The sequence below is a fragment of the Theropithecus gelada genome, chromosome 13, assembly GCF_003255815.1.
Source record: "Theropithecus gelada isolate Dixy chromosome 13, Tgel_1.0, whole genome shotgun sequence".
NCBI classification, from domain to species: Eukaryota; Metazoa; Chordata; class Mammalia; order Primates; family Cercopithecidae; genus Theropithecus; species Theropithecus gelada.
The window spans coordinates 94,313,688-94,326,655 of NC_037681.1; the positions used below are offsets into that span (position 1 = coordinate 94,313,688).

The 12,968-nt window shown below is 39.6% G+C and overlaps 1 protein-coding gene across 1 annotated transcript in view; it reads left to right on the forward strand.

Moving 5' to 3' along the window:
* Nucleotides 1-12,968, forward strand: part of ALMS1 (ALMS1, centrosome and basal body associated protein) — a 220,967-nt gene that overhangs the window by 205,792 nt on the left and 2,207 nt on the right. Inside the window, exons 17-21 of the mRNA XM_025353758.1 lie at nt 4,685-4,805; nt 5,963-6,166; nt 6,480-6,721; nt 7,468-7,651; nt 8,505-8,568. Coding sequence (XP_025209543.1) covers nt 4,685-4,805; nt 5,963-6,166; nt 6,480-6,721; nt 7,468-7,651; nt 8,505-8,568 — 815 coding nt within the window. The remainder of the gene's footprint in view (nt 1-4,684; nt 4,806-5,962; nt 6,167-6,479; nt 6,722-7,467; nt 7,652-8,504; nt 8,569-12,968) is intronic.

Here is a 12,968-nt window from a genome sequence, read left to right on the forward strand (position 1 = left end):
GAAGGCACAGGAAACAAACCTAGCCCTCTGCCTCTCGGGCCTCCTTTCCTGATGTGTTTTCTCTGAGGTCTTCACTCCATGAACCGTTCCACATGAGCTGTGGTTTCTGCTCTCCTTTCTGAGTTTGGCAGCTTTCCTGGGTATAAGTTTGTTGGTGTCTTGTTTTTAAATATGTCCCTCTCAGCTAAGCTTGTTGTGCTTCAGGTAGTGAGAACGTGTTGACCAACACAACTTATCACCTTCATTCAGTGGCTGGACCATGTCTGTGGCCTAACGTATGTTATTCCTGTTGAACTCCTTAAATCTTTACTGCCACACCCTTCCCCACAAGTTTTTGTTTTGTTTATTCTCATTTCTTGAAATGGTAATACAGTACAACCACATGTACAAAATATTTGATCAGGAGTGTCCTTCCTACTCCTGTTCCCCAGCACCCAACACTCCTTCCCAGAGGTATACAATAAAATTTCATCCATTTTAAGTATACAGTTAACTTTTAGTAAATTTACAGAGGTTCGGAATCATCACCACAATCCAGTTTTAGAACATTTCTGTCATTACCAAAAGGTCCCTTGTACCCCTTTGCAGTCAATCCTCATTCCCAGCCCCAGGCAACCTCTCATCTGCCTTCTGCCTCTTCTGGAGATTTAATGTATATAGCATCCGATGTGGTCTTTTGCATCTGCCTTTTTTTGTTAACATAATGATTTCAAGGTTCATCCGTGCTGTAGTATGCATCAGTGGTTCCTTTTTGTTGCTGAATAGTATTCCATTTTATGGATATACCACATTTTGCTTATCTTTCAGTTGATGGACATTTGGATTGTTTGATTTTTTTGAATAATGTGAATGCTGCTATTAATACTTGTGTAAAAGTTTTGTGTGGGCATACATTTTCATTTCTTCTGGGTTTTTACTCAGGAGTGAAATTGGTCGGTCATACAATAGGTTTATGTTTAACTTTATCAGAAATTGCCAAAGTGTTTTTCCAAAGTGGCTGTATCATTTTACATTCTTTCCTGCAACGTGTGAGGGTTTCGGTTTCTCCACTTCCTTGTCAACACTTGCAGTTGTCCACCTTTTTATTTATAGCCATTCTACTGGGTGTGAACTGGTATCTTGTGAGTTTGATTTGAATTTCCCTAATGACTGATGATATTGAACATTTTGTGTGCTTATTGGCCACTCTTACATCTTCTTTGATGAAGTGTCTTTTTAAATCTTTTCACCCATTTTAAAATTAGGTTATCTTCCCACTGAGTTGAAAGAGCTCTCTATATACTCTGGTTACAAGTCCTTTATCAGATGTATTTTTTGTAAATAATTTCTCCCAGGTTGTGGCTTTTGAAGTGCAAATGGTTTTAATACAGTAATGACGAAGTCCAGTTTAAACTGTTTCTTTTATGGATTGTGGATTGTACTTGGGGTGTTATATTCAAGAACTGTTTGCCTAACCAAAGTCACAGAGATGTTCTCCTATGTTTTTCATCAAAAGTTTATTGTTTTAATTATTATGTTTAGGTCTACAATCCATTTTTAGTACACTTTTTGTGTGTGGTGTGTTGTCTAACTTCATCTCTTTGCATAGGGATATTTAATTGTCCCAGCATTATTTGTTCAAAAGAATATTATTTTCTCCAATTAGTTGCTTTGGCCCCTTTGTTGAAAACTAATTGATCACATATGTAAGACTTCATTTGGAATTTTCATTCTGTTCCATTGATATGTCTATATATATATATATATATATATATATATATTTTTTTTTTTTTTTTTTTTTTTTTTTTCCTTAAGACAGAGTCTCACTCTGTTGTCCAGGCTGGAGTGCGGTGGTGCAATCTCAGCTTACTGCAGCCTTTGCCTCCCAGGTTCAAGCGATTCTTCTGCTTCAGCCTCCCGAGTAGCTGGGACTACAGGTGCACACCACCACGCCCAGCTAATTTTTGTATTTTTAGTAGAGACCGGGTTTCACCACATTGGCCAGGCTGGTCTCGAACTCCTGACTTCCTCATCCACCTGCCTCAGCCTCCCGAAGTGCTGGGATTACAGGCATGAGCCACTGTGCCCGGCCAATCTGTATCTATCCTTATATCAGTACCACAATGCCTTGATTGCTGTAACTTTTTAAGATTTGAAATCACGAAATGTAAGTCCTCTACCTCTCTTTTTTTTTTTTCAGTAACTTTTGGCTCTTGTGGTCCTTGCCATTTCCATACAAAGTTGAGATCATTTTGTAGATTTCTTGAAAAATGCTTGCTAGAATTTTGATAGAGATTGTGTAGAATCTACAGATTAATTTGGGGATAATTGCCATCCTAACAAGTTTGAGACTTCCAATCCATGTATGGTGAATGTCTCACCATTTATATTGACCTCTGATCTCTCCCAGCAATGTTTTCTAGTTTTTAATGTGCAAACCTTGCACTTCTTTTGTTAACTTTATTCCTAAATATTTTATTCTTTTTGATGCTATTGTGAGTGAGATAGTTTTCTTAATTTTATTTTCAGGTTGTCACTTGCTAGAACATAGAAATACAATTGATTTTTTATCTTATTAATCTTATATTCTGCAACCTGGGTAACCTTGGTTATTAGTTCTAGTTCTTTGTGGATTCCTTAGTATTTTCTACAGAGAAGATCATGTCATTTGTAAATAAAACCAGTTTTACTTCTTCCTTTCAATCTGGATTCTTCTCTTTCAGAGACATTTTATAAATAAAAAAGCAAACACCTACATACACTTTTTTAGTACCTAACATGCTTTCTTCCCTTCTTTTATAGCTGCAGAGAAGGTATAATGTATTTCATGTCAGTCACTTCTTTTTTATGTTCCTTTTTTTAAGGAGAAAATAAAAAGATTTTTTTTAACATCATGGTAGTCTCTTGTTTTATATTAGTGTTTTATATTTTACCATCTAAGTCATCTGTTCTTTCTAAAATGCTGATTTTGTTTCCATTTCTGGATGGGGAAACTGACACAAAGAGGTTGTGTCTTGCCTAAGTAGAGACTGCTAATAAAGGGAAGACCTGAAACTGGCCTAGCTGTTTGGAATCCTGACACAGAGCTTTTTTTTTTTTTCCTGCATCAAAGTTGCTGCCATTCCTCCTGCCTAATGAGCAGACCTTTACAATTGCCCCTACTAAACATGCTCTGATTTAGCCCATCATTCCTGTTATTACTTGGGATCCTGACAGAGGCTCTCTCTCTGATGAGTATTGTATGTAAATTCTCCTGTTTTCCCTATCTCTAAGACATTTATGTGTAAAATCTTAAGAAGGAATAGCCAGCACCAAACCCAGTGATTGCACACAGTAATTGCTTAGTAAATATTTGTTGTCAAAAGCAAGATGCACCACTCAGTAAAGACATCTCTCTATTTTGAAATTATGTTTGGATAGGTTGATTCAATCCATTATGATTCTATCAACTTGTATTATCATCCAACCCATATAACTCCATCTTGCCCTCAAAGATGCTATGAAATGTTTTGGCATTTTGTTCAAATCTAGGTACAGTATGCTACGTATTCTTTTGGTTAGCCAGTAAAGTGACCTTATCTACTAGAGAAAACAAGGCTAACCTGGCAGGGCATGCTCTGCCTGCCTGACTGAGCCTGGCTTAAATCTGCTCATCTTTTTTTTGAACAGTTCCTAGCAAATTATCTGATTCGTAATGCATCCTAAGTTTTACATGTCATCAGTGTTCATCCCACTAGTTTGCAATGCCTACCTTTCTGACAAAGTATTTCCTTTCTTCAACTGTCTAATATAGATCTTCCTCACCAAAATTCTGTTACAAGTTTCTTTGTGACTCTGGAATATGGTTTATCTAGCTCAAGGGATCAGATATCCTCAGTTTCCCATCCTCACCCAGGCTTTAATTTACCTCCACCAGACCTGCCTAAGTAGAAAATTCCCTGGCATTTATTCAAAATATAGATGCCCAGACCCTTCCCCTAGAGATTCCAATTCATTATTCTGGGTTAGCCTCCCTCTGTCCTTATTAACGATGGAGATATTAACAATGAACAAGTTTAAGAAGTACTATTTTACACTATAATATTGTGTTCAGCTATATCTTGTTAATCTTTTTGTCATCTACCGACATTCCACCATCAGCTGCAATCTCAGAAATTGCCTTCATTGCTCTACTTGCTCTGAACGTAATTAAAAGGGCTTTGGGACTCTCTAATACTTTTTGCAATACTTTACTCATCAGGACGTCTCACGAGCCTTGCAGGTCTTTGGTGTTTGTCTTAATATATGTGTCTGAGTCAGCTCTTAATTGGAGAGCACTGTCTTCAGTTCATCACTTTTTTTTACCTATCTCCAGCCCTCTTTATCTCACATGAAAATTATATGCAGGTGTCACTTCAGAGTTTCATTCTGAAGATACATCAGACTAATGTTTGGCTAGCATTCTCTTCAGAGTTTTTCCAAGCCCAGTGAAAATAGCCAGGCTTTTTTTGTCTTACCACCTTACAACAGCTTCAGTCCTATCCAACTACAACATTCTCCCTATCACAGATACAAGGCAGCATGTTCACAGTATCTCAAGCTTCTTCTAAATGCATCTCAACAGTTTGAATTGGATTAGAAAGAGGACTTGTTGGCTTGCTTATCCTGTGGGTAACTGTGACATTGACTGCAGGTAATAATAACAAGATCTATTTTATTTTTCTAGGTAGCAAACCATGTGATTTCTTCTGACTGTATTTCCTCTTCTGCCAGTAGTTTCCTGAGCTCGAACTCTACTGTTTGCAACAAGCAAAATGCACACATGTTAAACAAGGGCATACAAGCAGGTAATTACTTGAATCTAAACTTTTTCATTGAACTACATTGAAATGGCTCTTAAACATATAAGATACTCAACCTCAATCATAATAAAGGACATGAAGATAAAACTATATCCAAGTGCCAGTTTTCATCTTATCAGATTGGCAAAAATTCAAGTTTGATGGCAAGTTTGTGGGCAAGAGTGTAGGGAAGTGGGTTCCCTTGTGTATTCCAGTGAGAGTAGAAGTTGGTTCACTATGAAAGACAATTTGAAAGTTCCTATCAAAATTACTTTCACTCAGCATTTTTACTTTTGAAATGTCTGCTATATACTATGAATATGTGGAATTTAACCTAAAGATATACTTGCATATGTGCAAAATAGTGTACAAAATTAACCACTAAAACATCATTTATAGCAGGAGATTAAAATGAATTTAGGTGTTCCTCAATAACTGAATGATTACATAAATTATTGTATATCTAGATAATGAATGAAATTCTGCATAGAATGAGGAAGCTCTGTACTAACATGGAAAGATCTCCAAGGCATATAATTGATTTTAAGAAAAGGTACAGAACAGTGTATAGCATACTACCATATGAATTTTTTTTTTTAATGAAAGAAATAAAGGAGGGAAGAGAATTGCTTAAATGTGCCAAATGAATTCTCTGGAACCATATGGGGTTGTGAACAGAATATATGAAGACCAGAAGTAGGAAGGAGGATTTTTAGCTATTGCCTTTCTATTCCTTTTGGTTTCATAAAATAAAAATAAAAACTTTCATCTTGATTTGTTTCTTCCCCTCAAATCCTGTCTTTACTTCTGTCAACCTCTCCCTTACCTGGGTGACTACCAAAAGGAATCTAAGTATTTATTGTCTTTCTGACTTGGGATCAGAGTTGAAATCCTTTACCCTTTGAACCCATATTTGTTCTTCTTTCCCTCTAATACCTAAAATGACTTACAAATAAAACCCTTTATTTTTTCTTCTCCCTCTTTTTCCCTCCTACTCTCTCCTGTCCTTCCTTCTCTTCCTCTCTCTGTCTTCCCATCCCTCCATCCCACACAAAGGGATTGTATTTTTGAAACATTTAAAAGGGTTCACGTACTCACTTGAATAAACCTGTCAACTCAGCCTCAAGGTTACTCCCAGAGACACCTCTGATCCTTCCCCTCAGGTAACTTGGAGATTGTGAACGGTGCCAAAAAACACACTCGAGATGTTGGGATAACTTTCCCAACTCCAAGTTCCAGCGAGGCTAAATTGGAAGAAGACAGTGATGTGACTTCTTGGTCAGAAGAAAAACGTGAAGAAAAACTGCTCTTTACCAGTTATCCTGGAGACAGAAAGTTAAAAAAGAACAAGAAGAATTCCCATGAAGGTCAGTTTCTCATTCCAGATCTTGTAGTAAAGAAACTAGTGAATTTCAAGTCCCCTGCGATGCTGACTGTGTGTTTCCAAGTGACTCTGTGTGGTCCCCACCTACCCCCAGCCACCACCTTGTCAGGTTTTCAAAGTCCAGCACTGCAGTTACACAGTCATCCCTGCAGTGAAACCAGACTCAAGGGCACCCTGTGGCTGCTGACAACTGAGACCCTTGAGAGACTCTATTATGTGCATGTCCTTGATGAGAGCTGGGTGGTGCTGTAAAAAAGCGAAAAATCTGTTTTCCTTCTAAAAACTATTTCCTGTAGGAGTTTCCTGGTTTGTTCCTGTGGAAAATGTGGAGTCTGGATCAAAGAAGGAAAATGTGCCCAAGACTTGGGGCCCTGGCGTCTCCTGGTTTGAACCAATAACTAAGACCAAGCCGTGGAGGGAGCCACTGCGGGAGCAGAACTGGCAGGGGCAGCACCTGGACGGTCGGGGCTCCCTGGCAGGCCCAGGCAGAGAGGATGGCAGAGACCCACTGAAGCCGTTTGTGAGAGCAACCCTGCAGGTGTAGTGACGTTGACTTAACTTTAGCCCTATGTGTAGGGAGAAGAAGGGCAAGGCACAGAGAAGCTGGCTGTGTCACTTGGTGAGCTGAGATGTAGGCCCGAGACCCTCTTTTCTAGCACCTCTGCAGTTCACCTGTTTTCACGCATGAGGGCTGGGTTTCTCATCGTCCGTCAAAGGCTGCCTTACTCTTAACCATAGATGGTGCATCACCCTCAGGATCTGGGGACAAGGCCACAGGATTTGCAGTTCTGCTTATCGGCCTTGTGGGTCCTTGTGTGTGGAGGGCCCAGAGGCCTGACGCTTGTATGGCCTCATGCGTGTTCCTTCATGTCCTCAACTGCTGTTTCTGCTCCATGTCAGATTTAAAGGAAACCAAGTCTCTTCTGATATGTCCCTTGGGGGATAAAGGAAATGTTATTAATGATGTATTTGTTTGAATAGATCTTTAAAATAGCACTGTAGGCAGAGCTGTATTGCATTGATGTTTTGGAGAGTTGTAATTACCATAGTCTTAGTTCCTGGCCTATGCTGAAGGCACGTCTTTGTTCACTGCGGGTTCCAAGCTGGAGCTCTCCCCCACAGAGAGGTGTCGGGAGATTTTTCAACTCTAGATATTTTCTCGGCATTTGAATCAGGCTTCCCCGTACCTCTTGGGCAGGTGGTGTTTTTCCAGGCATTTGGAGAGTAGATTGCATCATTAATGTGAGGCTGAGCATTTTCTCTATTTTTTTTTTTTTTTTTAAGGAATCGCTTCAGTTTCACAGACCTGACTTCATCTCCAGCTCTGGGGAGCGGATAAAGCGCCTGAAGTTAATAGTCCAGGAGAGGAAGCTGCAGAGCATGTTACAGAGCGAGCGGGATGTGCTATTCAATATTGACAGGGAACGGCAGGGCCACCAGAATCACATGCGCCCACTGCCCAAGAGAGGTACACCCTGCCCGTTCACTTTCCTATGAGTGGAATAGAGAAGGCAAGGTCTGCTGCTGTGCTGCAGAGCCCTGCTAAAGGCCAGGCCAGGCCAGTTACATGGGCAGACAGAGACCTTTTGCTTGCCAAGACTCAAACCTTAGCTATCAGAACCTCCCCAGCTTAGCCTTCGGCACATTCATGATCCAACTAAGCCCAGTTACTCTGGCCCTGTCCCTGCGTCTTAAACCAGCTTTGTGTCTGTGAGCAAGTTAGTTCCAAAAGTATATTGATTTTTCCTGAAAAGATGGGGCTGATTCCAGGCTTGCTTACCTCTTAGGATGGTAATAATTAGAATACTACTAATAATAAACACCTAGTCCTTACATCTTGCCCAGGCACTGTTCACATTAGCGCTTACAACATTCTCAGTAGATACTATTAATATATTTACTTTATAGTAAGAAAACTGAATCAAAGGGAGATTAAGTACCTCTCCCAAGATGACATACCCAGGTGTGCTGCTGTGGATCTGCATTCTTAACAATTATGATAATCAGACCTTGATAAAATAATGAACGCTGTGAAGACTACAAAGCACTATCTAATTCTTTCATCCAACCTTACCTGGAAACTGGCCAGTTTTTTAATTCAAAGCCTAGTCTTTGCTACAGAGTGTTAGGTCCTTAGGGCCTTAGGCTGCTGTCCCTGTTACCCTAGTCTAACCCTGGCTTGCCTTGGTCATTGCTCCCCACCCAGTCTTGCCAGCTCAGAGTAGGGGCACGAAGTCCTAGCAGCTCCCTCTCCCAGCTCTTGCACCATACCCTCTGGGTTAAGTCACAGTCCACTGAAAACCCTTTCTTCTCTTGCTTAGTCTTCCTGGCTGTCCAGAAGAGCAAGCCTATCAGCAAGAAGGAAATGATTCAGAGGTCCAAACGGTAAGACCAAGAAAACAAGAGTATGTATACAAGTGTAAAGCAGGCCAACAAGTGGTCAGGAGCTCTGGCTTGCACCCAGAATAAAGGCATTATGCTCAAGTTTAAACATTATGAGAAAGTTGTGAGAGTCATTTCTCACTTATGGCACTGAAAAAAAAAATAGCACATCATGGTATGAATGACTCATATGCAAAAGATGAAAAACTCCTCACTGATTTGCATGCTTAGGATCCTCTTTATTAGAAACCTAAATTTAAATAAAGAATATTTTAGGCCAGATGCGGTGGCTCACGCCTGTAATCCCAGCACTTTGGGAGGCCGAAGCAGGCGCATCACTTGAGGTCAGGAGTTCGAGACCAGCCTGACCAACATGGTGAAACCCTGTCTCTACTCCAAATACAAAAATTAGCCAGTCGTGGTGGTGCACTCCTGTAATCCCAGCGACTCGGAAGGCTGAGCGGGGAGGATCCCTTGAACCTGGAAGGCAGAGGTTGCAGTGAGCTTAGATGGCGCCACTGTACTTCAGTCTGGTAGTCTCAGAGTGAGACTCCATCTCAAAAAAAAAAAAAAAAAAAGATTATTTTGAAATAAAATTAAATAAGTTTTTGGGCCTCACCTTTTATTTTAGCAATCCCATTTCTAGGAATTGATCCAATAGGGTGAGAAATAACAGTGTTCTCCAGAATACATTAAGTTAAACTTTTTTAAAAAATTAAATTTTCGAAGCATGTGAACACTGTTACCACTTGTGGTCTTTAAAAATAAGTATTTGTGCCTATGTAGATGTGTATACTTTTAGATGCATAGAATGTTTCTGGAAGACAGAAAAAACTGATAATACTGATTGCCTTTGGAAAGGAGAACTGATATAGTAGATTTTTTGACTTTTTATAATTTTCGAATTTTGTGCCGTGATGAACAAACATTAGCTACTCATTAATTAATTGATTTGAGTGTTGGGTGTGGTGGTACATTTCTGTAATTCTGCCTACTCAGGAGTCTTAGGTGAGAGAATCTCTTAAGCCCAGGAATTTGAGACTGCAGTGAGCTATGATCACACCATTATGCTCCGACCTGGGTAACGAACTGAGACTCTGTATCTAAAAAATAATAAATACATTTTTAAAAAATTAATTCATTTCAGATATTCATATATTGATCATGAGAATGCCAGAGAATAAGTTAAGGTTGACTTTTTTAGGCATTCATTGGAGACTTGCTTTAATAAGAATAGTTTCTTAGTTGGCATAATGCTTCTGAAGTAACGGTGCTTTAAAACCATTTATCTCATGGACTTGAAGCATTCCTCTTGAAATCTTGTTTTTACTCTCTATCTAGTCAGCCCTTATAGGCAATCCAAAGGAATGCTTTAGATGCTTTAGTCCAGTGGTTCTCAGAGAGTGGTCTATGGGGTCCTGGAAGTTGCTGAGACCCTTTCAGGCGATTTTCAAGGTCAAAATTAATTTCAGAATGACACCAGGATGTTCTGTGCCTTTTTTGCTGTGTTGGCTATTTGCACCAATGATACAATAGTAATGGGAGAGGAGTAAAACCATTGGTGTCTTATCACTATTCAAGACAGTGGCACCAAACGATACTAGTCTAGTAGGCATTGTGTCCTGCACAGCCTCCCGCCAGGAGTGTGATGGAAGAACAAGGAAACAGTGTAAATGGAGGTACACAGGAAGCACTTCCTTTGCACAGTGAAAGATGATGACTGTTTCAAGGAAAAGCACTTATGCCATGGTTTGTGTCGTGAGCTGAACCAGCTGCCTTTTTCATGGAACGTGACTTTTACTTGAAAGAGTAACTGACAGAAAACCAATTATTCTGACTTGTGTTTGTAACAGACATTTTCTTGAAAATGAAAAAGTGAGTCTGTGACTTCAGGAAAATGTCCAACGGTATCTGTTGCCAAAGAAAATGTGAGTTTTCACGCCAACAACAGAATTCTAGAAAACTTGTGTTGACCATCATGGGCTTGACGACTTCTTAGTACTTAGACCTTTCTGATGAGATAAGCAGTGACGTTAACAAATGTGATGTTTTTCATGTTACCTAAATAAATTTGTCAACATTTGGAAGAGCTGCATAACTCCCTGGACCAGGATTTTCCAAATGATTGTTGCTTTTTGTTACAAAATCAGGGAATAGAAGATTCATTCAAATAGTACAAGGTAGACTGATGGATATTTATGTAACAGAATAGGAAAAGTTTACTGACATGTTTCCAGATTCTGCCTTGCAACTAATTTTTAAGAAACTACCACTTGTCAGCCAGGCACAGAGGCTCACGCCTGTAATCCCAGCACTTTGGGAGGCCAAGGTGGGCAGATCTCTTGAGGTCAGGAGTTCACGCCTGGCCAACATGGTGAAACCCTTCTCTACTAAAACTACAAAAATTAGCTGGACGTGGTGGCGGGTACCTGTAATCCCAGCTACTCTGGAGGCTGAGGCAGGACAATTGCCTGAACCAGGGAGGCAGAGGTTGCAGTGAGCCAAGATCGCGCCACTACACTCCAGCCTGGGCAACAAGTGCGAAACTCTGTCTCAAAAAAAAAAAAGAAAAGAACAGAAACTCTCACTTATCAAGTTTGGGTGTAGTATCAAAGAGAATCAAGAGTTACCCGAAAAGAATAGTGCAATAACTTCTCTCGTTTCCAAGTACGTGAACAATCTATATGTAAGCTGGATTTTTTTAATGCATACTTTAACCAGAGCAAGAAGGGACAGCATACTTAATACAGAAGCAGATATGAGTCCAGCTGTCTTCCATTAAACCAGACATTAAAGAGTTTTCAAAAAAATGTAAACAGTGCCACTCACTAAAATTTTTTGGTTTGCAAAACATCTTTATTTCTCATTAAAAATACAGGTTTCTTATGTTAGTGTGTCACAGGCTTATTTTTATTTCAAGTGAATTAAAAAATAAAGGTTTTCTTAATTTTTAATTTTAAGTTTTAATACAGTATCAGTAGATAAAACCTACATTGGGATCTTCATCGTTTAGGAGTGTGAAGGGGGTCCTAAGTCTAAAATATTTGAGAACCACTGCTTCATTCTAACTCAGTCACAAAATGAAATTAGGGAAATTATACAGGGTTTGTTGTGGGGCCGCTACTTATACTCTCACCTCAGCAAGAGCAGTCCCTGCTGTAAGGGCCTAGGAAGCTTGCCTACAGGAAGACAGGCAGGACGTCTCCTATAACATATCAATGCTTTCAACCAGAAATATACTTATATGAGTGGATTTAGTGCCCATCTTCTGGAGAGACTTGAGTTTTTAAACTGGTACATTATCATTAGGTTGCTTCTATTCATGTTTATTTCTTATGTGGCCTCTTTTCAAGGAAGTGATCTGTTTCCATCTGAGAATCTTAACTATCTTCTAGTAACTCTTAATATTTAGGAAAGTACAACCCAGACCCAGCAAGTTAGGGTCACAGCTGGGGTTAGAGCCCGGTGTTTGGCCTTCAATTGTGTCCTATTAAGGATTTGTATCTCTGGAGCCTGTGTTACTCATCTTTTGTCATCATCTGTCTCTACGAAAGATATTTAAAGGTTCCTGTGAGAAGGAAAGATTTCAAGAGGAAAGAACATAGCTCTTTTATTTGGAAGTACTTGTTCCAGAGTGGCCTTCAGGAGACACCTTCACCTTCTCTAATATGTTTCCTGCGGAGCCCTGCATCAATCTAGTGATTTGTTTTTTCCAGATTATAGAAAACTCTGGGAAATATAGAGAAAAGTAGAAAAAAGAAAATGAATATCACTTATCATCCTTCCATCTAAACATAATACTAGTCCTGTTTTTGGTGGGAGGTGTGGGAATTTTGCAGAGACCTGCATAACACACACTTTCTTCCCTCAAATTGTAGATCATACTGCGTATACAGGTTTGTATCTTGCTTTATTTTACTCAACATTATGTTGTGAACCTTTCCTGTGACATTCAAAATTCTGAAACTTTTGTTTCATGTACATGAAACATACTTGTAACATATACATTCCATTATACTTCATAATCTATTTAACTGTTGTTTTGTTGGAAACGTATTTACAATGAGAGTGCATTTATCAAATGCACATTTGTGTTTCTCCCAACTTAAAATCATTGCCACCCAACCCCTGCTAGAACAGATCCCATGTTTTTCACGTGGCCACAAGATGCTCCGCAGCCCGCCTCACCCTCACCCTGCCTGTTTCCCACCTATTCCTTTACACTCCTTTTCAGGAAGCCTCGACTCCATTTTTACCAATACCCATTTTCCCTGCCTTGAGTGTCTTCTGCCCTTCTCCCCATTCGCTTTCTGCTCTTACCTTTTTTTGTTTGTTTGTTTTGCTTTTTGAGATGGAGTCTCACTTTATCGCCCCACTGGAGTGCAGCAGTGGGTCAATCTTGG